Genomic DNA, 26785 nt, shown 5'->3' with positions numbered 1-26785 from the left:
ATTTTCATGATTTTTCCCCATAGGTTTTGTCTCCAGGTGGCTTGGCCTGGATGGAAGGTGTGTCTCTTAAGTTAGGAAATCCAGGGGTTTCAGGCTCAGCCCCAGTGACCTGGGCAGTGTGTACGGGTGTGAAGGTAGCAGGTTGTGGGGAAGGGGAGGGAAGCCACCCTTGTTCCTCCTCTTGTGGTCCTGTGGCCTCGGTCCTCCTGGGAGGAAGACACACCCTTCCCCATTTCACCAAGGAGGAAGGTGAGACCCAGAAAGATTACGGACTGCCTGTCCCCCAAACTCACTTCAGCTAAACAGACTGACTCTGGAAGCAGCCAGGGAGGGAGGTGCTGAGACAGCTCCCAGTTACCCTGAGCCTCTGTCCTCCAAAGCCCTTGGGGGCCTAGCTCATTCCTCTAGTCGAAGGAAAGGCCTGGGGTGGAAACAGATAAGTGGCGAGGGCACGAGAAAATGCACAGACTCCCAACAGAAGACAAGGGCCGGCAGCCAGGTTATTTTTCACAAGTTTCTTTATGAAATTAAGTGTGGTTTCTGGCTTGGAGAGGGTATAGTGCAAGAGTGACTGTACATGCTGCTGAGTTCCCAGGGGCCACAGGGGTGGCTCCATGCCCCAAGCCAGGCCCTGGCCACACTCATTGGTGCCCCTCCTCTGTGGGATGTGGGCTTCCTTCCAACCCACATGTCCACCAGCCTCTGGGTGGGTCAGTCCTGGGTGCTGGGCCACTGAATTCAGTCCTTATGGCTTCTCACACTCACTTAGGGTAAGGCAATCTTTCTGTGTCACTAACAAGTCTTTTTCTCTACCGTTAGAAAAAATCTGAACAAAAAATACTGGAACCAGGTTCTGGAATCACCCCACAGCTACAGGTGGACTGCTCACAAACCCTGACAGAAGTTTTCAGCTGACTGTGGTTTTCTTTCCACTATACACAAACACATCACAAGTGAAGAGAGGGTGTCCAGCAGCCAGGAGTGTCTAGAGGGGGACTGGGAAGCGAAAACGGGTGGGCTCTGGGCCAGATGTTTTTGTGGGCAGAATTCCTGGTTCCCATCCACCAGGGACGCAGGCTGCCTGGTCCACCAGCTGGGGGCCTGCACGGAGAACGGGAGGGCAGAGGGGCACACAGCCTGGCTCTGCAGGTGGCCGAAGGCAGAGACGTCTCCTGCCCAGAGAAGACAGGAGCAGGAGCGATGATTAGATGTCCAGAGAAGAGGGTCCAAAGCGGCATTCTCACACGTGGGTGGTTCTGAGCTGTGGCTCCCAGGAGGCCCCGCACAAGCCGAGAGGGTGGCGGGAGGTTCACGTGCTGGGGGCCTGCCTCTCCAGCCAGCGTCTCCAGCGCCCCAGTAGTGGGGAGGAAACCGGGAATGGGGGCACTGAGCACCTCCCACCTCCAGTTTGCATAACAGGCAGAGGAAGGCCGGATGTGGTGAGCCTCGGGGAGGAAAAGCTGGAGGCCCGCCGGCGGGGCAGGTCCAGATGGTGCCATCGGCGGGGCGTGGGCTCACTTGCGGAAGGGCGCCAGCCGGCTGATGCTGTGCCAGAAGGTGGACGGCTTCCGCTTGGGCTCTGCCAGCACCAGGACCTGTTGCTGGGGCAGGCTGGTGGGCAGGGCCGGGTGCTTCTGGCGTGTCAGGTAGTAGGGCCGGCTGAGGGCTGGGCAGGGGAAGAGAGCAGGGGTCGGAGGTGTGTCGGGAGCCGGGTGGCACAGGGCAGAGCCTGTGGGATGGAGCGGGCCGTCCCCAGGCTGCCTCAGACACCCACCCTTGCTCCCCTGGGGCCGACCGCACCCAAGGGCCTGGGCTGCCCTCTGTGGTCTGCAGGGGGCACGGCCAGGGGACGTGGGAAGGCGTGAGGCCTGGAGCTGCTCTTGGGGCGGCGTTTAACGTTTCTCTAGGAATAGGCTGTTAGTTCCTTGCCAGGAAGCAGCCCTGCCTGGGGAAGTAGCAGCTGGCACCGAGCAGCACCGGTGCTGCTCCCGGGAGCCTGAGGGGCCGGAGAGCAGGAATGTCCACCGTGTCCCTAAGCAGCCTTCCTCACCAGCGGTCCCTCACCACCAGCCTTGGGGAACCCAAACCTGCAGAAGGCAGTGGGCACCTCTGAGGACCCAGGCCCAGCTGACCCTGCTTTGGGCCGGGCTGCCGTGGGGGGCGGCGGGACCACCACCTGCTTACCTTTGGGCTTCCCGACAGCCTGCTGCTTGCTGGCGTTCAGCATGGCCTGCTTCCTCTGTAGCTGGGTGATGGAGAAGCCTGAGAAGGGGCCACAAATGAGAGCCACAGCTGCCCTCCCACACCCCCCTCCCCCCCCCACCCCACGGTCCTCCTGTCCTGGCACCAGCGCAGTCTCTGTGTACCCGGCCCTGCCCACAGTACTCGGGGGCTCAGCGTCCTGCCCCACCAGCCTGTCTCGGCCGCCCAGGCGGAGGACGTGCTCCGCAGGGGTGCTCTGGTGCACCTCTTGGTGGCCTCCCTCGTCGCCCTGCCCCCTCGCTCACCCTGCCCGGCTCGCCGACGTGGCAGGTGCCTACTATCCTTTCTCGGCCCTGTGGAGGCGGCTCCTTGCCAGATCAAGAACCGACCTGGTCGCCGCCCAGCGTGATGGCCAGGGGCCCAAGGACAGGAGGGGGAATGCCGTGGGGAGATGCCGTGCTCACGTGGGGCAGGGGGAGGCTTCTGGAGGCCGGCGCCCACCTCCCACTCCAACTGAGCAGAGGCTCCCACCCTATGGAGTGTGTGCACGTGCGTGGCGGGGGGAAGTGACCCACGCCTGGGGCCGAAACCACGACATGTCCCGGAGCCTCGCCAAACCCCGAGGTTCTGCCCGTGTGAGACCGGCCTCTCGCGGTCTCAGGGTCATGCCGACTCCCCGGCAGGCGGGGGCAAGGAGGGCTGGGTGGGCCCTCACGGGGCAGCCAGGCCAGGTGGGGTCTCGCACCTGCGGGGGCAAGGAGGGCTGGGTGGGCCAGGCGGGGTCTCGCACCTGTCTCCTGGTCCAGCCGCACCTGCTCCCGCTCCCTGGCAAAGGCCTTGAGCCAGCGCTGCTTCTGCTCGGGCTTCCTGGCACACAGCAGGTGGCTCTCCCCCGAGGGGCCGCAGCGCAGCCGGAAGGCGTTCCTGACGCTCACGTGGAGCTCCCTGTCCTTGCCGTCCTCCAGGTCCACCACCTCCAGGCCATCCATGTCCAGTCGGCCCTTGTAGTAGAGCACGTCCCGGCGGAGAAGGTCCTGCCGGAGACGCCGTGAGCCCCCGGCCCACCTGCTTGCCCGGCCCCTCGGCCTGAACCATTCTGACCACATCCAAGGCCCTGCCTCACCTTCTGCCCTGTGCCCAGAAGGGCCGGCAGGCTGCACCCACCTCCCCAGCAGAAAGTGATCTCGGGAGGGAGCGCGAGCCTGGCTCGGCCCATGACCACATGCTGAACCCATGGTGGAGGAGCCGCTCCTTTCGTTCACGGTTACTGGCTGGCCTGGGGGTCTCTAGACACCCACAGCCTCATGGGGAGGCAGCCACGGAAACAGACAGCAGGCCAGGGCCCACAGTGCGCAGCAGAGAAGAGCATCAGTCTACTGAGGCCAGGCCAGAGCCAGCGCTCAGGAGTGCTGCCCGGCCACTTGCGCCGTGTTTTGAAAGGGGAGTAGGGGGCAGCTGGAACAGAGGACCCCAGGGTTGGGAAGGGGAAGCTGAGGTTTGCAGGAAAAGAGCTGGCTTGAGAAGCGAGCAGGGGCTCATCAGGAAGGAGGGTGTTCTTAACAGCGCTGCGCACTGGTCAGACTCTGAGGGCCACCCTCCGGTCCCTGGGCCACTAGGCTCACTCTGTAGACAGCCCCCTGCTGTGTGTGTGTGTGTGTGTGTGTGTGTGTGTGTGTGTGTGTGTGTGTGTGTGTATGTGTCTCATTTTCTCTGGGCAGCTGCTCCCAGCCCTCGACCTCACTCCCTCCATTCCTGCTCTGAACAGGTCCATCCAGCAGGCAAGAGTGACTCTGGTACCTTCTTACAGTAGATGAGCTGGTGGTCAAAGAGAACAAACATCCTCTGCTGGCTCTTGGCTTGTGGCTGTGTGACACGAGTCAGCTCCCCCGAGTGGATGAGTTCCGAGCTCCTGACCAGGAGATCTTCTCCCTGGGGGACCCAAGGGGAGCCGTGAGCTGAGTGCCCCCATCCTGGGGCTCAGAGCAAGGCTCTGCTGGGCTCTGCGTCCTGCCTCTATTGCTGGCTCTGGAAGCGGGGTCCCTACTGGCCCTGCCTGCCCACGGCCCCTGTCGGGCCGGGGTCTGCAGTAAGCAGCAGGCCATAGATGAAGGGGTTGCTCTTGAAGCCCAAGGAAGTGGGGTGGAGTCAGAAGGCGGTTTGGCCTACGAGTTGGTCGTCTCCGTTAAATGAGGCCCCACAGCAGTCAGTGGCGTGAGCATTTGCAATGTGGCTAATCCCTATCAAGGTGTCATTTAGGTAGAAGATACACCGATTCTGAAGACTTAGTATAAAATCAAGACTGTGACTATTTCACCAGTGGTATTTTATATGTGGATTACATGTGGAAATGATATTTTGGATATACTGAGTTAAACAAAGCATCATTAAAGTTAGTTTCACCTGTTTCTTTTTCTCATTTTTAAGATAGCTCCTAACACATATAAAATTCCCTATGTGGCTCACACGGTACTTTGATTGGACAGTGCGGCTCTAGAGAATAATTAGACCTGTCTGGAAGTCACTTCCGAGGTCCGTCTTTTAAAAGGGGTTTAGGAGGTCTTCCTCTGGCTCAGTGTTACTTAGTACCTGAAGTCCTATCATCAGACTTCACACTTTCAGGTGAAGGCCTACTGCGCCCGGTTCCTCCATGAAAACGCAAACCACAGCCAGGCGTAGTTGGCAGCCATTCAGTTTGGGATAAGTGGGTTTGTGAGGGTCCTTGGTCAGGGCTGGGCCTCAGAACCAATCATCAGGAAAGCAAAAGCCAGGCACCCAAAACAAAACACAAATCAAACACTCAGCCCCCCTCTCAGGGAGTCTAATTTCGTATTTCTAGGATGGGGCCTAGGAATCTTGTTTTTTCACAGATTTTACGGTTGGCGGGTGGGGTTGGAGAGAACAGGACAGGACAGGACCATCGCCGTTAGTTCAGGCCTCCGTGCTGCCTTAGAAGACGAGACTGGCCCACGTGAGGGGATTTTGTATGCCAGGAAAACGGAACCAGGAGGCTCCGATCGGTGGCAATCCGTTTCTGGTCACGCTGTGGCAAGCCTGGCCCCTTCTGTTGGGAGCCCCAGAAGTTAACTCGAACTTGGGGGCCCAGCCTGTCCCCGGAGGCTGGCCGGCTGCACCCTGAGAGGAGCATGTGGCATTTTACACGTGCCCTGAGCTCTTCACCAGGAAAGAGGCCAGCAGGCCTGCTCTGGGAGCAGCGCTCAAGGCCTGGGGCTCGGACATGGGCCGGGCTGGCCCGACAGAGGCCCAGCTGTCCCTCCTGACACTAGCTCCTGTTTGCTGGCTCCCAGGAGCATGGCCCCCTGCTTCAGCGCCCTCCTAGATTTCTCAGGGGCAAGCATGGTTTTAAAGCCAAGGCCGAGCCCCACGGTATTTTCTGGGGGTGTTGGGCCCTCACCTCCCAGTCCTCTATGGAGCTCTGCCACTGAGCGATCTTGTCGATGTTTTCAAGTCTCCGTTTCCGTTCGTTGATGAGCTGGGCCACATTCTTCATGGCATGTAAGGCAGCTTCCACGTCCTTGAAATCCCTGGGGCGGAACAGAGGTGGAAGAGGGCTTACGAGATCAAGAGCAGAGAAGGGCTGGGAGCCTCCTGGAGCCCCCTGTGGAGCTGTTCCCCTCTGGGGCTGTGCCCTTGGGCCATTTCTCCACCTGTCAAGTGCATACCCCCATCTTCTCCATAAACGAGGCACAGAGCAGAACTTAATATCCTATTCAACTTTATTCAGCACAGTCCCTCACTGCAAGGACAGCTCATGAAGGCTGGGATTGTTGTACGTTTCGGTCTGTGCTGTCACCCCAGTGCCCGCAGCAGTGCCCAGCACACTATAAGCCTCAACAAACCTCCCCCAGCACCCTCCTACCTGTGCTGGGGGTGCGTGTACTTGAGCAGCTCAGCCAGCTGCAGAGGGTACTTGCAGATCTTCTGCACAGGTGTCAGCAGGAAGCCATCCAGGGAGATGTCGATCATCTTCTGCAGCAGCCGGCAGGCCTCGAAGAAGTACACGTACTTGCTGAGCTTGGCGAGGCGCGAGAGCTCCACGCAGGCGTTGGGGTGGTTGTTGCAGTACTCTGAGTAGATCTGGAAATCCGCTTGCTGTGGGCACAGCTGGAGGTGAGGACGGCTGCCTCCCGCTCCCCCAGGCCACGGGCAGTGTTGGGGAGGGGGAGGGGGCGGGAGGGAGCTCAGGGGGCCCAGGCTCTGTCTACCTACATCTTTGGGCACAAGCTACGCAGAATCGTGCCCAGGGACGTGAAAGACCCCAGAAAACTCAGGCACGCGCGTGCCCGTCGCCACCTAGCTTTCTCTGCAGGGCCCTCACCAGATATTTTGACAGTATGCCAGGTTTTTGGGTGAAATCAGTGATACTAATAAGGAAGGGATATTACGGCCCAAAAGGAGAGAGAGGGAGATGAAGAGAGATCCCGACGGCTGTGCCTCCCGGCTGTCTTCCTCCTCAGCCCAGTGTTTTGCTTCTTCCTCACAAAGCTCTGGCCTCCCATCTGAAGACAGCTGCTGTCAAACTTTATTCAACACCACGTGACATAGATATATCCACGTTGCGTGTGGGTTGTACGGGAGACTCGCTGTGCCTGTTTTTGTGTGTAACTGTCATCTACCTGGAGCCAGAGGGAGACCTAGGTCTGACCTAGGACTTCGTGGACTTAGGTGGGAAAGGAGGGTAGCGGCAGCTGGCTGCCGGCCAGGCTGCTGTGATGGTCACACTGGGTGATGCGGATAGCGTGCCTGTTAGACACGCCCTATTTCCCGTTCCCCCGTCACAACTCTGCCTGGTGAATAATTTGGGACCCAGATCCCACACTCACTCGGGTACCCAGACCCACCACCTGCTCCTGAGGTCACCCTCCTCAGCTTTCCTCCCGCCACTGGAGAGGGGTGGAAGGGCCTCCCCAACCCCCCACTGCTAGTAGTCGGAAAGGAGCCCAGGTTGTCCTTGCTGGGCTGAGCTAGGCATCCTCTGCTCAACCCCACATGACTGCCACAGGAGAGGGATAAAAACAAGAAGGAGTCCACCTAGCCCAGACGAGTCCAATGAACCTTGGCTAAGTGTCAACTGGCATTTAGAGTGGAAGTAAGAACTAATTCAACCTCAGTTCCCGTGTGCTCACTGTGAGAGGAATCCCAGAATTCGCCAGGAACAGCCCTTGGGGTGTTCAGCAGGTGGCCCAGCCCACCTCTGTCCCAAGCAGATCCTCTCCAGGGATAAAGCCTAGGCCCGCCTGCTCCAAGGAGCCTTCTCCAGCTTGGTTTGCCCACCTCACCCGACCCTGACCCCCAGAAGCAGAGACACTTCTACAATAGAGTGGAAGGGTGACAGCGGTCGGAGCCAGGGACAGTGGGGCAGGGCAGAGCCCCCAGCAGAGACGGGGGTTCGGGGGGCTGCTGCACACGGTGAGGGCCTCGGGGGGGGCAGGCCCCAGGGGGGCTGGGGGCTCGAACACGGTGAGGGGCCTGGGAGGGCCTCGGGGGTGGGGCCGGGAGCAGGGCCCCAGGGCGGGCTGCTCACGTGCTCCTGCACACGGTGAGGGCCTCGGGGGTGGGGCCGGGAGCAGGGCCCCAGGGCGCGCTGCTCACGTGTTCCTGCACACGGTGAGGGCCTCGGGGGTGGGCCCGGGAGCAGGGCCCCAGGGCGGGCTGCTCACGTGTTCTTGCACACGGTGAGGGCCTCGGGGGTGGGGCCGGGAGCAGGGCCCCAGGGCGCGCTGCTCACGTGCTCCAGGAAGCAGGCGCCCAGCTCGCTCAGGTGCGGCCGCTCCCGGTTGAACTTCTGCTCCAGCGCCCTCACGAAGGCCTTCTGGCACCGGTAGATGTCCTCGATGTTCCCGAAGATGGTTCGCAGCTGCTCCTCGCTGAACATGTCCACGCGCTTGCGACACTGCCTGAGGTAGCCCTGGGCGCGCGGGCGGCCAGGCTTACCCTGGGTCCCCTCCACCCCCGGCCCCGCCAGCCCGCCTGCCCGCCAGCCTCACCTCGCAGATGTCGCGCAGGTGCTTGATGTAGTCTCGCTCGGTGCTGAGGATCTCGTTGATGACGTTGGTCCGCATCTGGTCCTTGCTGCTCTGCGCCTCGGCCCCGCCGTCCCCGGCCCCGCCGTGCCCGGTCCCCAGCGCCTCGTCGTCCGCGGGCTCGTCCTGGTTCACCCGCAACTGCAGGCAATGCGGCTGGTCAGCGTCCCTCGGGGGTCAGCGCCCTGCATCCCACCCGGCGGCGGCGGGGAGCTGAGGCTCGGAGGACCCACAGGACCGCAGGGGCAGGAAGCTCCTCCGTCACCCGCACCACGCCCGCAGGGACAGGGCACGCCAGGTCCGAAGGCGCCCCGCTCGCCGTCCTCCCCCGTACATTCGGCTCTGCGAGGCGTAGAGCTCGGAACCGGGCACACGCTCACTACAGGGGTTCTGAACCAGCGCCTGCTCACACTGGGCCCTCTAGGGGCTGTGAAGGAAGCGGCCGGGTGATGTGGCCTTGCCGGCTCTGGGACTGCAACTCGGAGAGGCTCGGGGTGCAGAGAGGGCTGTTCCTCCAGGTCTGGGGCACGAGAAGCACTCCCCTCCCCATGGCCCTCCGCCTGGTTTGGAGGCTGCGCCTGGATTCCTTCCCTGGAGGCCAAAGGCTGCCTTAGGTCTGGGTTCGCTCCCGTGATCTCTTGGGTTAGAGACTTAGCTTGTCCCTGCCTCAGTTTCCTCAGGCGTAGCCATGGCTCCCAGATCCCAGGACTGTTGTTAAAGTTAGAACTGAGATGCCCCGCGCAGATGGTCTGCACAGCGCTTTGGAGATGCCTGGGAAGCCCAGCCGGCTGTGGCGGCTGTACTCTAACACGCAGACCCCCTCCCCGCGCCCGGAGGGGACCACACTTCTGACCCGTTCTTCTCTGGCCGCTGAGGACTCCTGGAGGGAGGGGCGGGGGCAGGGTTGGAGTTGGCTGAGTCTCGATTCCCAGGCTGGGCTTCCTGACACCCACCCGCCCACCCAGCCCCCAGCCTGCAGTCCCAGCGCAGCTATGAGTGGGAGGCCCACACGCAGCACCTCAGACCCCAGAGCAGTTTCAGGCTTGCACTGCTGAGCAGAGCCAGCTGCCTCTTTACGGGGCTAGGAGAAGCTCGGGCCAGTGCCGTACCCGCACAAAGCTTGCTGGAAACCAGCCCTCGCCGTCAGCGACCCGGCCCCACCACCACTCTCTGTTGGTGGCATCCATTACTTCGATGACGTCCCCGGCGTTGAAGCCCAGTTCCTGGTCATCCATGGTGACATGGTCCCAGAGTGCCTCAGCACAGACCACACTGCCATCGCTGATGAGCTGTGGAGAGAACCAGGCAGGGCAGGTCACGGGGGAGAGGGTGCCCCTGCCCTCTGCCCCCCACCCCTGGGAGGGGGGGATCCTGACTCGTGGTACAGAGGGGCGGACGGAGGCTCCCTCTGAGCCAGCCGCTCTTCGGGGGGCAGGGCTGTGCCCAGGGCATGTCTAGACTGGCGGTGAACTTGATCCTTGATTGCTAGAATCCGGGGGAGCCACAGCATCTGAGGGCGAGTGTGCTGCTCCCTCCCCCGCACAGGGCACACCTTCCTCCTGTCCCCGTCCCCACTGGGCCACTACTGCCTCTCAGCTTCCCCCGTGTCTCTGCTGTGCTCCGTGAGGCTGGCCTGCGGCACTGCCGGCTGCATCTCTGCTGTGCCGGCTGTCCCCTGCGGCATCGAGGGGACCTGAGAACTGGAGAGGGAGGGGGCTTGCTCCTTCCTAGTGGCTTCCTGTGGACCTGCAGCAGACCACCTGATTAGCAGCAAACACCGCTTCCCCAGGTCTGCTGGTGCCCAGCCACTGCAGTAGCTGGATCCGGTCTGCAGTGTTTTTTGAACGCTTGCAGAGCCAGTCTCGTGGCCCCCTCGGCACCAGCGGAGCAGCACCTCTCCTCAGAGTTCTAGGTCTCCAGCTCACAGAATTCTCAGTTTTAATTATTCCAGTCTATTTCCTTTATTCCCCAGCTCTAGAGAGGAAGGAACATCTCTCAGTTGCCACCTCTGTAACAGAAACCTCAGGGCTGTTCTTGAGCACTTAGCGACTGAGTCACCCACTTTATACCTGGATAACAATTCTCTATATTAACTTCTCTCTCCGGAAATGACTGGCGTGGTTCCTCCCTCCCACGTGATCAGAAATCGCATCAGGAGGGATGCTCCCCTCCCAGGCAGCCCTTGTGCTCAGAGTTCCGTTTGCCCTGGGCCGACTCCTGCTCATGAACGTGGGCTCAGTGTCTACTCTGTGAATGACGAGTGGCTCCGCGAGCTTCGGGCAGGAGGAGCAGTGGGCTGGGGGCTGCCCAGGAGGCGAGGTTTGTGCCCCTCTCTCCTGGGACCAAGTGTTGGCTCTGATTGTCACAGACCTGGGCTGGCTTTTTGGCTAAGCAGTCAAGGCCTTGGGGCATCACCAGGCAGGGCCTCTGTGCTGTTTCCTCCTCTGAGCTGCTGCCCAGTGGGGGGCCTTCTCTGGGTGTTCCCAGGGCGGTGTGCATGGTAAGCCTCCCACCGAAATGGGAACGAGAGTGGAGTGCAGCAGGACTGGCCGGGTCTCCACCTGAGTTCCACTCACTTGTCTCCACGGCACCCCAAAGGGACAGGGTGAGAAGCGGGGGGGTGGTGCTTGGGTACTGGAGCCCACTCAGGCTGGGCCCTTCCTCCAGGGTAGGGCCTGAGAAAGCACGTTCACAAACCACCATGAGGTTCTTCATGTTTTCTCGGGTTTAAACCCACTCCAAACCCCAGTGAAACCACTCTTCAGAATAATCCACAGCTTATGTGTACACCCATCCTCACAGCAGCAGCTGTTCGAGGGCTGCAGATTCCCGTGGCCCACCCAGGGACCCTGGGCAGAGACCACTGGGCTCATCCTGGGGGCTGCAGGCCTCCTCAAGAAACCACTGTACTCATCCCAGCTAAGAAGACCTACTACAGGCTTGTCCTCTTCTGCAGGGAGAAACCTCCTGGCTGCAGTGCGGCCAGGATGAGACCAGAGGATTCAGCGAGGCCACGTGAGAAGAGCTGGCCAGCTGCAGCCCGGGAGCAGGCATCAGGCTGGGCGGCCCACAGCCGGCACGCGGGCACAAGCAGGCTGCCATCCAGCCCTCAGAGGATCTGGCCCTAGACCAAGAGGAAGCAGAGTGGCTCAAAGGTGGTGTAGTTGAGCCAGTGAGGACGTGGCTGCAGGTGAACATTCCCGTACAGGGACACTGACCAAGGGTGAGTTTGCCCATCAGGATGGAGACTATTTGGGAAGGTCTGCACGTTCTGAGTGATGAGTTACGGAGACTGGGGAGGGTTCACCCCTGGAGCTGCTTTCGTAACCTGAGGTTTGAATCTGGCAGGGAACGAAACTGGTTTATTAAGCTTCGTAGTTTTGATCCTGGGGAAGTGGGTGTTCTGAGACTCCCTGTTCCTGCACGTCCCCCGGCACGCACCTGCCAGTGCACATTCACAGGCTGGCTAATGGGATGCTACACTCTGATCTCTTGAGAACAATCTGCTAGATCGCAGGTGGATGCCGTCCATCCTCAGGTCCCACGAGCTGCACGCGCTAGTCCCCAGGACAGCATGGAGGGAGTCCCCACTGCTAGAGCCCAGGCAGGGAGGAAGCACTGCAGACACACCCCACACAGCCCAGCTTCTGACCAGTTCCCTTCCCAGGTTAGTCCCGCCTGATATTAATCAGGTCAGGCATCTCCCCCGTCCCCACCTTCCCTCAAATGAGCCCTGAGCAAAATCCCCGCTTGCATGGCCCAGTGCCTCCTGCCTGCCCCCGCTTTATTCCGCCGGCCCTTGCGGAGAGGTGCGGGTCCTCTGCAGGTGGTTTCCTGCTCAGCTTTGGGAAGGGCTCCAGGTGTGGGGCAAAGAGGCAGAGCCTCCCAGAGAGACCAGGACTCCTTACACCTTTATGGACAAGCCCCCATACCCATCCTGACCAGTCACCTAGAAGCCCTTGATGGCAGGGGGTAGGGTAGGGTGACCTTTGCCACTTCCTTGTCCCAGCGACTTGCTGGGCACAGGGGACTTGATAGACACACAGCCATGAGCAACTCCCCTGATACCCCTGTACCTCGGTCCCCATCAGAACCCAGAGTAACAGTGGGCTCTGCCTGGGTCACCAAGCTCCCGTGTAGATCCACAAACAGGAGGTGCTCAGACGAGTTACAGCTACGACACTAACCATTTATGTGATGTCACTAAGACAAGATGTAGCTCCAAGAGGTCAGAGACGCACTCTACTTTCAGGACAGCCCGGAGGCTGCCAGGGCCGGTGCTGGGTGGGCTTCTGGACAGAGGCCCTTCCTGGCACTCTGTCTGAGGTGCAGCTGCACTGAAGCCAAAACCCAGGCTGGGCAGGCCCAGGGGCGAGGGGTCCGGGCTCCCTCCTGGCCTGGCAGTGGGGAGCATATGCTGGCTCTGAGGTACGGCATGTTTATGTGGAGGCAGGTGGGGGACTGTCCCGGACGGCGGGGGGCAATTTCAGGACGAAGACAAGACAGGGACAGGGTGCTGGATCCCCTTTTGTGCCTCTGAGAGTTTGACAGGGCTGGGAAAGCCAGGCTCTGCCGCAAAGCGCCCCCTGATGAACACCCGTCACCCTCCCCACCCTGCCCCACCTCCCAGCTGTCTCACACATGCACGCTGGTGGAGGAGTCCACGCCGACAGTCTGGGAACACGACGCAGATCCCACAGGCCCCCGCGCACGCAGCCCAGGGGTGCCCACCTGCAAGGGGCAGGGTGGGGGGCGGCTGTGCCTGCAGTGGGGGCACGCTGACTGAGACCACTTATCTAACACCTAAAGTGGGAAAAGCAACTGCAGGCAACATAAGCAGAGGGGCCCACTCATCCTCGGACATCTCTCAACCCGCACAGGAAGGCATGTCCAGATCCGCTCACACGGTGGTCACATGTGCAAGGTTTCCTGACAACCAGACAGCCGCGGCCACAGCTGCATCTGCACCCTCAGTGACACACACACACACACACACACACACGACAGACGTTAAGGACCCCATGGCACATGGGTCACCGCGCCCCTGAGTCACCCACCCGGCCGTGCCCCGGGGGACGAGCACACAGACGGGCCCCAGCCCACGGGTTTGAGGGGTAGGCCTCCCCTCGTGGGGCGGTACGGGGCTCTCGGGGCCCCGCCTCGGGCAGCTGGGGGCTGGGGGGGCCACAGCCGGAGCCGGGAGGCAGGAACGACGCGCAGCGGTGGAAGGGGCCCACGCCGGCGCCACTCACCCCGGCGGTCAGCGGAAGGCCAGCAGGAATATCAGCACGACATTGATGAGCACGAGCAGCGCCAGCACGGCGAAGACCACCACGCGCTGGGCGCCGGGGGGCAGGTTGCAGCGCAGGAGGGCGCGCAAGACGCTCCCGGGCGGCGCTGGGCGGCGCCGGGACTGCGGGGCCCTCGCCATGGCGCCCAGCCTCCCGGCTCCGCGCGCCCGGGGATCCCGCGGCGACAGGGCAGCCGCGGGGCTGCCGGAGTGCCCAGAGCCGGGGCGGAGCCGCCGCGCTCCCCGGGCCGGGGCTTCTCCCTCGCCGCGCGCGCCGCGTCCCCCAAGACCCGGCCCAGCGACCCGGCCGCCGGCGGGGGCGGGGCTGGGGGCGGGGCCGGGCCGGGCGGCTCCCGCCTGCGCCGCGTTCGGCCCGGGGCGCCTCCTCCCGAGGTGTCTCCGCGGTCCTGGCTCCGCGCCGGCCGGGCGCATAGATGACCACAGTAGCGCTTGGGGTGCCGGGGGCCAGGGGTTCTGAGTCCTAACACCAAGGGCTGCCCTTGGCCCCGACAGCACAGATGAGTAAATGCGGCTCTGAAAGGTCGATTTGCTCTGTCACAAACTCGCCCAGGAACTTGAACTCTGGACAGACGGGCAGATCCGTGCTGAGATGCTCCAGAAAGGCCCTGACTCAGGACATCTACTGACCTTGCCCATCAGAGCGGCATTTTGTTCCTATGGGAAAGCAGCTGGCTTCTTTAGCCGCTAACCCTCCCTCCCCAGTTTCACCTAGGTATGATTGACAAAAATTGTATATATTTAAGGCGTACGACTTGATATTTGCTATAGACTGTAAAATGACCACCACAATCAAGCCACTGTGGTGGCTGGATTACCATTTCCATCTCCTCACAGTTACCATTTTGTCTGTGTGGTGAGAACACTTTAAGAACTAACCACTCAGCAAATTTCAAGTACAATACAGTATTGTTAACCATACTCACCATCCTGTACATGAGATCCCCAGAACTTATTCATCTTGCATAATTAAAACTTTGTACCCTTTGACCAACATCTTCCCACTTCTCTCTCCCCCAGCCCCTGGCAGCCACTCTACTCTCAGATTCTATGAGTTTGACTTTTAGATTACACATATAAGTGCAATCATGCAGTATTTGTCTTTCTGTGTCACTTAGCATAATGTCCTCTAGGCTCATCCACCTTGTTGCAAAGGGCAGGATTTCCTTCTTTTTTAAGGCTGAATAATATATATACCACATTTTCCTTCATCCATTCATCCGTTGACGGACACTTAGGTGCTTCCATATCTTGACTACTGTGAATAATGCTGCAGTGAACATGGGAGTGCAAATATCCCTTCAAGATCCTGATTTCATTTCCTTTGGATATACACCCAGAAATGGGATTGCTGCAGCATATAATAGTTCTATTTTAAATTTTCTGAGGAACCTCCACACTGTTGTCCAAAGTGGTTGAACCAGTTTACATTCCCAGCAACGGTGTGTAAGGGTTTCCTTTTCCCACATCCTCACTAACACTTATCTTTTGTCTTTTTAATAATAGCCATTGTAAGGTGTGAGGTAATGTCTCATGGTTTTGGTTTGCCTTTCCCCGATATTTGAATGTCGAGTAACGTTGGGCATTTTCTTTTAAGAGATGTCTATTCAGGTCTCTTTGCCCATTTTTTAATTGTGTTATTATTATTATTATTATTTCTGGTTTGTTTTTAGGGTTCTTTTTTTTTATTTTCTATTGAGTTGTGAGTGCCTTAGAGATTTTGGATATTAACCCTTTATCAGATATATGGTTTGCAAATATATTTTCCCACCCCATAGACTGCCTTTTCACTCTGTTGATGGTTTCCTTTACTGTGCAAAGCTTTTTAGTTTGATGCAATCCCACTTGTCTATTTTTGCTTTTGCTGCCTGTGCTTTTCAAATGTGTCATATACAAAAATCATGGCCCAGAACAATGCCAAGAAGCTTTTCCCCTGTTTTCTTCCAGTAGGTTAATGGTTTCAGGTCTTACATTTGAGTCTTTAATCCCATTTTGAGTTGATTTTTGAGGGTCCAATTTCATTCTTCTGCACGTGGTTCAGCAGCTTTTGAAAAACACCCTATGTCAGGTACCTGGGGGTTTCTACTGCCTCCCAGACAGAGCTTGCAACCTTAACCTTGCAGGGCTCAGAGCTCATGTGCAAGCCTGTCATCCCATCCACAGTGAGGAGCTCTATCACAGTCACCGTGCCCCTCTGAAGGGTCAGGAGGCTCCAGCTGAGGGGGGCCGAGGAGACTGAAAAGCAGCTCAGAAGTGGGCAGAGGTTTCCGGGCTCCATGCTCAGCTCTGCGGCTCCTGGGGCAGGAGAAGCCCATGGAGGGATTACGTGCAGAGGCTGGGTGTTCCCTTGTGGGTGGCTGTATGTTCAGGTTCCGTGTGTGTGTGCCAGCTCTACATGCATGCGAGTGAGTAGAGACGAGGGTACCTGTGGACGCCACCATCCTGCCGAAGAGTGCAAGTGGATGCTGGGATGTATGTGCGCAGGTGGGCACCTGTGTGTGTGGCAGAGGAGGGTTGGGATGTGTCCAGAGGGGCTGTCTGCCCCCCTCAGATCTGCAGGTTCAACCTGGGCCTATCTGTCTAGTTGGGGGAAAGAGTCTTCTTTTCCTGCCCAGTTCTTCAAAAAACTGGCTCAAGATTTTCTCCCTCAAGCTCTCACGGGGATTGTGGGGGCTCCCTACCGCCCCAAATCCCAGCACCGGTAAGACTGTGTGACGCCTCCAGTGGGGTGTGGCTCGGACCCCTGACTTGAGTCATTGTGCCCCTGTGGTTGCAGAGCCATCGGACACCCAGGAAGGAGGGCACGGTGGGCTGCGTGACCTCAGGCCACCAGGCAGGGTGGTTCCAGGAAGCCACTGGTCGGCACAGCACTGAGCGCTGTGGGTCTACAGGACCTTCCTGCTGCCGCCTGGCCTCGGGGGCGAGCTCCAGGACTCCAGCCACGGCCCAGTTCTGCGATGACGCTTGTGTCCCCTGTGCAGCTGAGCAGCCTGGGAGACTTTAAGTGGCAGAAGAACCTTGAACCTGGGCCGGGATGGAGGACTGAGAGGTGGCTTCTGCCCCACCCCGGGGCACCCAGCCTTCGGATCCCGGTGATCTGGGTGTACGGCAGGGAAGATAGTAGCAACAGTATTTCTGTGTGTATTTCATGACCAAAAACAAAGCCAAAAAAGCTTGAAAACAAAGGCCCAGGCCCTTGAAAGATTCAGGCTGAAAGGATCCAAGCCAGGGAGGAGAAGGTAAGTAGAAGAGGCAGCAGGGCCTGGCCCGCCAGGCCAGCTGGGTGGGTGTGCAGGTCTGTGAGGGGCAGGACTGCCATGGAGCGGGGGTGACCTAGGTGTCTGGGACAGGGCTTCGGGAGCGTGAGGGAAGAGGAAGGCTGCTCTGGGCTGCCGGCCATGGACACCTGCAGGCCTGGCGCTGGGGCTTCGAGCTGCTCCTGCCCCGTCTCTCGGAGACCTACGTCCGTTTGTCACCCAGCTCACGGCGCGCGTGAGGGGTCTGGAGCCCTGAACACTACTGGGCTCCTCCCTGGGGCCGGGGAGGGGGTGCAAGAGCCAGGTCAGGTGTGGGGACAGATACCCAGGGTCACAGGCACCGGGGAAGGCAGAAACTCCTGGAGAGAGGGTCAGACTGCCTCCAGGAAGGGGTGGTCACAAGCCAGCCTCGCATCCTGCGGTGTTCTCTAAATGCTCCACCGAGAAGTGCTGGGAGTAGGTGGATGGCCAGACTGTCTTCTGTCCTTGGTGACCCCATGGCCTGGTGGGCCGGGCCAGTCCTGCTTCCCACCTGCTGTGCTGGCCTAGTTATCGGCAAAAGCTTCTTTTACGCTTTAAGCCCCAGGTTGGAGGACAAGCTTTATGTCTGTCTGCCCTCTAGTCTGGGTGTCATCTTCTCTCCGCAGGATGATCCAGGAGCTGCCCTCAGCCCCCCTTTGCCCTCCTGGAGCAGGGTCATCAGAGCAGATCTACACACAGGTGTTTGGAGGGGAGCTGGACATTTGAAGGCCCTCAGCTCCGTGCAGGAATGGGCAGGGCTGAGGGGAAGACCAGCACCCTGGGAGCACTGAGGGCTCTAAACACAGGTACACCACCAGCACCCTGTCCACTCAGTAACCTCAAATACCAGGCAGGACCTTTGAACCAAACAGGAAACAAGTTCTCTAAGCAGCTAAAATAGGTCCTATACAATTCATGGTCTAAATTGCCTTCATTGCCCTTGGCCAGAGCCTATTTGTTCTTCTAGAGCACTCCTGGCTCTTGGCTTTCCTCATCCAAAGCATCTTAGAATGGACAATTTGTCAAGGGCCAAAAAGGCACCTCCCCACCGGCAGCACGATGTGATGGACCAGATTCCACCACCAGGTAGGAGATGAAGAGCTATAAAAAGCAGACACGAGAGCTCTAACGACGCAGCACTGATGGCCAATCAGATAACCCCACACCCCTCCAGAGTCCCGGAAAGCTTTATGTTACTATTCCCTCCTCATTACCATCCTCGTCACCGGAGGTTGAGAACCCACTGCGTGCCACGTTACTTACGTTTGTCCGTCCTCCTGTAACCGTACGGTCATCTTATTTTACAGTTCAGCACTCAGAGGCTACCTGCTCAGATCTCCACGCCTGGTCGCTGGCAGGGAGGATCTCCCCCTGCCCCACATGGCCTCCCACCATGGCTGGGCCCCAAGACTGAGGGCGGCTGAATCTTCAAGAAAAAGCAAACCATTCTCTGTGAATTCTGCTAAGATGACATCATTCTGGAGCCCCTTCCATTCAAAATAGTTTATGAGAAGCACTTAAAGAAAGGCTTCATATATTGGAAAAACCATCTTATTTGGATGTTTATTCCTTCTGCATCATGGATTTTGATGAAATCACTATTAATGGCTATTTTAAATCATCATTCAGAGCCGGGCCTGTGGGAAGCGCTGGTGCACTAGTGACTGTCAGGTAGGTAATGAGGACACCACACTCCCGAAGGGCTCCAGAAATTAGAAGCTGTTTGTACATTGATCTCCTTGTGAGGGGAAAATCTTCTGCAAGATCGTGGGTGGTCCGATTCTCATTTTAATGAAGGAGAAATACATTTATATCATGGCCAAGAGAAGAATGTGGTGCTGTTATGGACATGTGCTTGTGCCAGTTACCTACCACATTATGTTCAACAGCCTTCTCCAAATTAAGTGAAAAAGAAGAAGGGGAGAAAATAGACGTATGAGTGAGAAAAACAGAGGAGCGTCCAGGTCTCGAAATTTCTCCTTCCTTGGAGAATACAAAAGGAGGACTTGGCATGGGGACCAGTTTTGCCTAGATGAAGTTTCGTACTAATTTCTTCTGCTTAGGTAGGAACAGTGAAAAGTGGTAACATATACTACACAGTTGTCATAGCAACAGCAATACTCTCTGAGCTCTTGGAGTCAATAGGGAAGAAATCACGTGCCTTGCCCAGGTCCTGCCCAGGCAACTGGTTGAGAGGCCAGGGGCTAAGCCCTGGCCTCCCTCCTGCCAAGCAGAGCTTCTTCCATCCAGGACGGCGTTACAGGAGTTACATCACAGGTCCTGGGTACCACACCTGCTATTCTGGGTTCCTTCTAGGCCCCTTGAGGGCCGAGGGGAGGGTCCTGGATTTGACAAGCTCTGCTGGTGGACACCACATTCTAAAGTGAGAGCCACAGGCTGAAACTGTGTGGAGTGCACGCTGGTGCCACTGCCATCTGCTTGGAGCACAGACTGTGGACATCCAAGGCCTGCATGAGTGTGCTGAAGTCGCCCCGATGGCCAGGCCGTGCGTCCCAGCCCCATCCCTTCAGCCATGCAGCCCTGACCCTACCTCGTTGATGGCCAGCTGCTCGCCGCCCCCTCCAGGGTGGCTGTAGTGGTGGCTGGAGCTGTGCACGTCATCGTACGGGTCCTCCTCACTGCCCGCCTCGTCCGCATGGAGCGCCGTGTCCAGAGCTCCATCAGGGAGGGCTGGAAGGACAGAGAGAGCAGCTGCTGAGGAGGAGCGAGGGAGGGGACACGCGGAGAAGGAGGCGAGCCTTTCCGGGATAAACGCTCCTTCTGTAAGAGGAGGGAGAGGGTCTGGGGGCCAGGTGCTCACGCCATTCTTGCTGCAGAGACACAGTCTGGTTGAAAAAGTGCACTGGTCGACTTTCACACGTCACTGTAAATCACCTACCATTCAGTCCCCACCAGCTCCGTAAACAAGGACACACAACTATGCGCTGTGGCATGACACTCGAGTCCCCTCCCGCTGAATTCAATTCAAAACCACTTACCAATGTGTCAGGTATACATAGTGTACTTTACCGTACCTCATACATGGCATAAGGCCCTTAAAAATGCTAACAACTTCTTATTAAACATATATATAATCTCTCCAAAGAAATATACAGTATATACATGCAAATATTGTTTGAAAATTAATAAAATGAACACCTGTGGTACTTATCATCCTGTTTTAGAAAATACCAGAATCTTAGAATTCAACCTCCTGTATATCCTACTCCAATCCCATTCCCCTCTCTCTCCTTTAGAGATATCCAATATTTCAAGCTTTTTATAAATTATACCCAGGCTATCTTTGTTTTAGCATTTATTTCTGTTGAGTTTTGCACGGTTTGACCTCATGTAAATGGAACCATCCAGTAACTTTTCTTCTCTGATTGGCTTTTTTACTCAACAGCTCATGTAGTTGTGATGATTCAGTCTCCCTGATGCACAGTCTTGCATTTTGTGAGTATCTGCAGTTTTGCAGGCGCACTGCACTGCTGCAGAGCATCGGGTGTTTCCCAAGCTGTTGCTGGTACAAATGATGGTGCTGCAGACACATCCACGAGCCGCCTGAGCATAGGTCGCAGACTTTCTCCCAGTGTTTCCCAACCTCTTTTTCGTTATTGCCCCCGCCCAAAGAGCCTTTTATACATTGTTTTCCTATTGACCCCAATGAAATTTTAATACCACGAATATACTGTATATTTTAAAGTCCTATTGCTCTTTGGAGGATCACAAACCATTGTAATACCTAAGATTTTCGCCCTCTTGGATGAAACCATTACCCGTGGAGTGAATTCACGCTCCTGGGTATAGACACCTAGGTATGGCATCCCTGGGTCCCGGATATGCCAAACTGTCCCCTAAGCTATCTTACCAACTTAGACTTCAGACAGTGTGTATGAATGTTTCCAACTCTACATCCTCCCAACTCTTGGGATGGGCATTGTCAGACAGTTTCATTTTTGACAGGCCGATAGGTATGAAATGGGATCTTAGTGTAGTTTTAATTTAAAATTCCTGCTTACTAATGTGTTGAACATCTTATCTTCTATGTTTATGGATTATCTATATTTCCTTTAATGTGAAGTGTCTGTCTATTGAGTTGTTTATCTTTAATATAATCATTAATGTAAAAATATATTTCTATGTATGTATAGTTTATATACATACACTTTCCCCCTCTATTCTGGATACCCATCTGTGCCACAAGTATCATCTCCCTGTTTGTGGCGTGTCGTCTCTTTTTTTAAATTTTTTAAAAAATTTTATTTTATTTTTGGCTGCGTTGTTGGGTCTTCATTGCTGTGCACGGGCTTTCTCTAGTTGCAGCGAGCGGGGGCTACTCTTCATTGCAGTGCGTGGTCTTCTCATTGCAGTGACTTCTCTTGTTGCAGAGCACGGACTCTAGGTGCGTGGGCTCAGTAGTTGTGGCATGTGGGCTCAGTAGTGGTGGCTCACGGGCTCTAGAGCGCAGGCTCAGTAGTTGTGGCGCATGGGCTTAGTTGCTCTGTGGCATGTGGGATCTTCCTGGACCAGGGCTCGAACCCATTTCCCCTGCATTAGCAGGCAGATTCTTAACCACTGTGTCACCAGGGAAGCCCATGTGTCTTGTCTCTTTAAGGTGCTCTTGGTGAACAGAAGTTCTCAATTTTATTTTATTTTATTTACTTATATTTTGGCCATGCCATGTGCCTTGTGGGATCTTAGTTCCCCAACCACAGATCGAACCCAGGTCCTCGGCAGTGAAAGCACGGAGTCCTAACCACTGGACTGCCAGGGAATTCCCAAGAAGTTCTTAATTTTAATAGACAAATTTATCAATTTTATCACATATGGTTTATTTTTTATTTTTAATTTTTAAAATAAATTTATTTATTTATTCATTTTTGGCTGTGTTGGGTCTTCGTTGTTGTGTGTGGGCTTTCTCTAGTTGCAGCGAGCAGGGGCTACTCTTCGTTGCGGTGCGTGGGCTTCTCATTGCGGTGGCTTCTCTTGTTGCGGAGCACGGGCTTTAGGCACGCAGGCTTCAGTAGTTGTGGCACGTGGGCTCAATAGTTGTGGCTTGGGGGCTCTACAGCTCAGGCTCAGTAGTTGTGGCACACGGGCTTAGTTGCTCCGTGGCATGTGGGATCTTCCCAGGCCAGGGCTTGAACCTGTGTCCCTTGCATTGGCAGGCAGGTTCTTAACCACTGCGCCACTAGGGCAGCCCTCATGTATGGTTTATATTTTTTGTTTTTAGGAAATTCTTTTCTACCTTAAGGTTATAAAGATATTCTCCTTTTGTGTCTTACAGATTTTTTTTGACATTTAAGTTTTTAATGCACTTGGAAATGATTTTTGTGTTATCGTGTGTGGTTGGAATCTGTAATACTGTGATTTATAATAAGAAATATATGTTTGATGTTCAACCCGTCCCTGGCACAGAGCTCCTACAACCCTTGGAATTTCCTGGGATGAGAGTGACAAAGGTGTCTTCTGTTATGTTAATGATGGGGGTCCCCTGAACTGACCTGGGAAACCCTGTGTCTGGGCCTGGGAGCCAAGTGGTCTGAGCCCAGCTTGGGAGCAGGAGCTAAGAGCCTTCTCCTGACACAGAGTCAGGAGTCCCAAGGAACCCTCATAATTTTTGTTTCATTTATGTTTTTAAACTGTTTTATTATGGAAACTTTCAAATGTGTACAAAGGGAGAGATAACAGTATAATGAACCTTGTACACCCATCACCCAGCTTCAACAATTCTCAACAAGTGGGCAGTTTTGTTTCATCATCTATATCCCCTCCCCACTAGATCCAAGGCATGACATAATTTCATCTGTAAATACTGTAGTATATGCTTCTAAATAAGATGAGGACTCTTTTTTTTTCTTTTTAAATTAAACAGCTTTTCTTATTTATTTAAATTAAAAAAATTTTTTTTGGCTACATTGGGTCTTTGTTGCTGCGTGTGGACTTTCTCTAATTGTGGCGAGCGGGGGCTACTCTTTGTTGCAGTGCGCAGGCTTCTCGGTATGGTGGCTTCTCTTGTTGTGGAGCACGGGCTCTAGGTGTGTGGGCTTCAGTAGCTGTGGCTCGCGGGCTCTAGAGCGCAGGCTCAGTAGTTGTGGCACAAAGGATTAGTTGCTCCACAGCATGTGGGATCTTCCTGGACCAGGGATCAAACCCATGTCCCCTGAATTGGCAGGCGGATTCTTTAACCACTGCGTCACCAAGGAAGTCCCAAGATGAGGACTCTTTTTTTAAAAAGTGTAACCATAGCACATATCTAAAACAGACTATAGTCTATCGAAAGTTGTCCGTCATACCTTTTCTTCTAAGGCATTAAAAAATCTTTTTATTTTGAAATAACTATACAGTATAGGGTGTTGTGACTCTACTGCAGAGTCCTGTGTCCCCTTCACCTAGTTTTCCCCAATGATTACATTTCATATGACTCCAGGAAAATGCCCTTGGTACAAGACATGTAAATGGTTCTATGTCATTTTATCACCTGTGTAGATTTGTGTAACCTCCACGGCAATCAGTATGTAAGCTTTTGAGGTTGACTTTTTTCACTCAGGCAAATGCCCTTGAGATCCATCCAAGTGGTTGCTTGTATTTTTACTTCATTCCTTGTTATTGCTTACTAGTACTCCATGCAATAAATGTGCATATTTTTTTAAACATTCACCCATTGAAGGACATCCGGGTGGTTTCCAATTTTAGGCTGTTACAAATAAAGCTACTAGGAACTTTTATGTACAGTTTTTTGGGTAGACATAAGTTTTCATTTCTCTGGGATAAATGTGATTGCCCAGGAGTGCAACTGCTGAGTCATATGACAGTTGAATGTTTAGTTTTTTAAGAAACTGCCAAACTATTTTCCAGAGTGGATGGCCATTTTACATTTGCACCACAATGTATGAAAGATTCAGTTTCTCAGCACCCTTACCAGCATCTGGTATTGTCGCTATTTTATACTTTAGACATTCTGATAGGTGTATAATTATATTGCATCTTGGTCTTAATTTGCATTTCCCAAAAGGCAGGTGCTGTGGAATATCTTTTCATGTGCCTATTTGCCATTCATTTATCTTCTCTGGTGAGGTATTTCTTCATGTTTTTTGCCTATTTTCTATTTCTATTGTTTATTGTTTTAATGTTGAGATTTGAAAGTTCTGTATATATTCTAGATATGAGTCCTCTGTCAGATATGTGATTTGCATGTATTGCCTCTCAGTCTGTTGCTTATCTTTTCATCCTCTTCACAAGGATTTTCACAGAGCAAAATTTTAAATTTTGATGAAGTTCAATTTATCAAATTTTCCTTTTATGGGTGATGCTTTTGGAGTCACATCTAAGAACTCTTCACCAAATCTTAGTTCCAAAAGATTTTCATTTATGTTTTTTCCTCTAAAACCTTTATAGTTTGACCTTTTACACTTAAACCTATGATTCATTTTGAGGTTTTTTATATAAAATGTGAGATTTAGGTCAAGGTTCATTTTTATTGCCTATGGATGTCCAGTTGTTCCAGCACTATTTCTAAAAAAAACCTATCTTTCCTCTACTGAATTGCTTCTGTACTTTTGTCAAAATCAGTTAGCCAAGTGGGGACATTACTATCAATTTTACAGAAATAAAAAGAATTATATGAAAATACTATCAACTGAACTGTTATACACCAACAAATTAGATAAACTAGATTATATGAGTAAATTCTTAGAAAAACACATGTACTAAAACTGACTCAAGAAGAAACAGAAAATCTGAATAGACCTATAATTACCAGGGAAATTGAATCACAAACTTCCCAACAGAGAAAAGCCCAAGATTTGATGGCTTCACTAGTGAATTCTACCAAATATTTAAATAACAATTAATATTAATCTTTCTCATAACTTCCAAAATACTGAAGAGGAAGAAATACTTCCTAACTCATTAAAGCCAGACAAAACACTATAAAAAAAGAAAACTGAAGACAAATATCTTTCATAAATATACATGCAAAAATTCTAAACAAAGGATTAGTAAACCAGTAAACTACTAGTAAACTGAATTCAACAGCATATTAAAAGGATTATATATCTTGACTGATTAGGATTTATTTCTGGAATACAAGAATGGTTCAACATATGAAAATCATTCAATGTAATATACAACAGTAATAGAATGAAGGGAAAAAAGCCTACATGATCATCTCAATTGATGCAGAGAGAGCATTGACAAAATTCGACACTATTTCATGATAAAAACACACAAACTAGGAATAGAAGGGAATGTCCCCAATATGATAAAGGCCATATATGAAAAACTCACAGCTAACATCATACTTAATGGTGAGAAACTGAAATTTTTTTCCTTGAGATTAGGGAAAAGACAAGGATGCCTGCTTTCACTGCTTCTATTCAACACAGTATTGGAAGTTCTGGCCAATTAGGCAAGAAAAAGAAATAAAAGTCATCCAACTTGGAAAGGAAAAAGTAAAATTATTTCTGTTTGTAGATGACACAATCTTATATGTAGAAAACTCTAAAGATCCACAATAGATTGTTAGAGTTTTTAAATAAATCCAGCAAAGTTGGGGGATATAAATCAACACACAAAAATCAGTTTTATTTCTATATACTTGCAATGAACAATTTGAAAACAAAAATATTTTATATTCCATTACAGTAGCATTGAAAATAATAAAATACTTAGGAATAACTTTAACCAAGGAGGCAAAAGATTTGTACACTGAAAATTACAACATTGCTGAAAGATATAAAAAGAAAACCTAAATAAATGGAAAGACATCCCATGTTCATGGGTTAATAGATTTAATATTGTTAAGATGACAATAATACTCAAAGCAATCTACAGATTCAATGCAATCCCTATCAAAATCCCAATGGCATTTTTACAGAAATAGAAAAACTTATTCTAAAATTCATATGGAATCTCAAGGAACCCTGAATATTCAAAATTATCTTGAATAAACTAAGCTGGAGGGCTCACATTACCTGACGTCAAAACTTACTACAAAGCCACAGTTATCAAAACAGTGTGATACTGGCACAAGGATAGACATATATTCTATTGGTCTAACAGAATAAAATAGAGACCCCCGAAGTAAACCCTCACATAAATGGTCAGTTGATTTTTGACAAAGGTGCCAAGATAGTCAGTGGGGGAAAAGACAGTCTTTTCAATAAATAGTGTTGGGAAACTGGATATCCACATGCAAAATAATGAAGTTAGATCCTTACCTAATGCCGTATACAAAAACTAACTCAGAGTGGATCAAAGACCTAAACGTAAGAGCTAAAACCGTAAGACTCTTTGAAGAAAACAGGGGAAAGGTTTTATGACATTGAATGTGGAAATTATTTCTTGTATATGACACCAAAAGCACAGGCAACAAAAGAAAAAAAAATAGCTACTACGTCAAAATCTTAAAGTTTTGTGCATCATAGGATACTTTCAAGAAAATGAAAAGGTAGCCCACCAAATGGGAGAAAATATTTGCAAATCATATATCCGATAAGGGACTAATATCTAGAAATATATAAAGAACTCCTACAATTCAAGAACAACAGCAACTACAACAAACGCATTAAAAAATGGGCAAATGTCTTGGGTAGACATTTCTTCAAAAAGATATACAAGGCAGCTGCTGTGGAAAAGAGTTTGGCAGGTCCTCAAAAAGCAAAACATAAAATTACCATATGATCTAGCAATTACACTTCTAGGTATGTACCCAAAAGAACTGAAATCAGGGACCCAAACAGATATTAGTACACCAATGTTCATGGCAGCATTACTCATAATAGCCAAAAGGTGGAAATAACCCAAATGTCCATCAAACAGATAAATGGAAAAACAAAATGTGGTATTTACATACAATGAAATATTATTCAGTCATAAAAAGGAATGATGTTCTGATACACACTACAACATGGATGAACCTTGAAAATACTATGCTAAGTGAAATGAGCCAG

The 26785-nt window shown here is 53.2% G+C and overlaps 1 protein-coding gene across 8 annotated transcripts in view; it reads right to left on the bottom strand.

Moving 5' to 3' along the window:
* Positions 1-500: 500 nt before the first annotated feature.
* Positions 501-26785, bottom strand: part of ARHGEF4 (Rho guanine nucleotide exchange factor 4) — a 269889-nt gene continuing 243604 nt past the window's right edge. For 2 of the 8 annotated variants that reach the window (XM_036858085.1, XM_036858088.1), the window contains 10 exons: positions 19381-19520; positions 9353-9532; positions 8208-8384; positions 7949-8128; positions 6080-6312; positions 5615-5744; positions 4000-4131; positions 2993-3236; positions 2185-2262; positions 501-1666 (listed from right to left, as the gene is read on the bottom strand). In XM_036858085.1, coding sequence (XP_036713980.1) covers positions 1515-1666; positions 2185-2262; positions 2993-3236; positions 4000-4131; positions 5615-5744; positions 6080-6312; positions 7949-8128; positions 8208-8384; positions 9353-9532; positions 19381-19520 — 1646 coding nt within the window. In that variant the 3' untranslated portion in view covers positions 501-1514. Of the gene's footprint in view, positions 1667-2184; positions 2263-2992; positions 3237-3999; positions 4132-5614; positions 5745-6079; positions 6313-7880; positions 8129-8207; positions 8385-9352; positions 9533-13495; positions 13841-19380; positions 19521-26785 lie in introns of those variants that run through there. The other 6 variants (XM_036858084.1, XM_036858086.1, XM_036858090.1 and 3 more) reach the window with 5 other exon arrangements.

This window comes from Balaenoptera musculus, chromosome 7 (assembly GCF_009873245.2).
Source record: "Balaenoptera musculus isolate JJ_BM4_2016_0621 chromosome 7, mBalMus1.pri.v3, whole genome shotgun sequence".
NCBI lineage: Eukaryota > Metazoa > Chordata > Mammalia > Artiodactyla > Balaenopteridae > Balaenoptera > Balaenoptera musculus.
The sequence above is the reverse complement of the archived record's forward strand: the minus strand, read 5'-3'. Positions and strand labels throughout refer to the sequence as shown.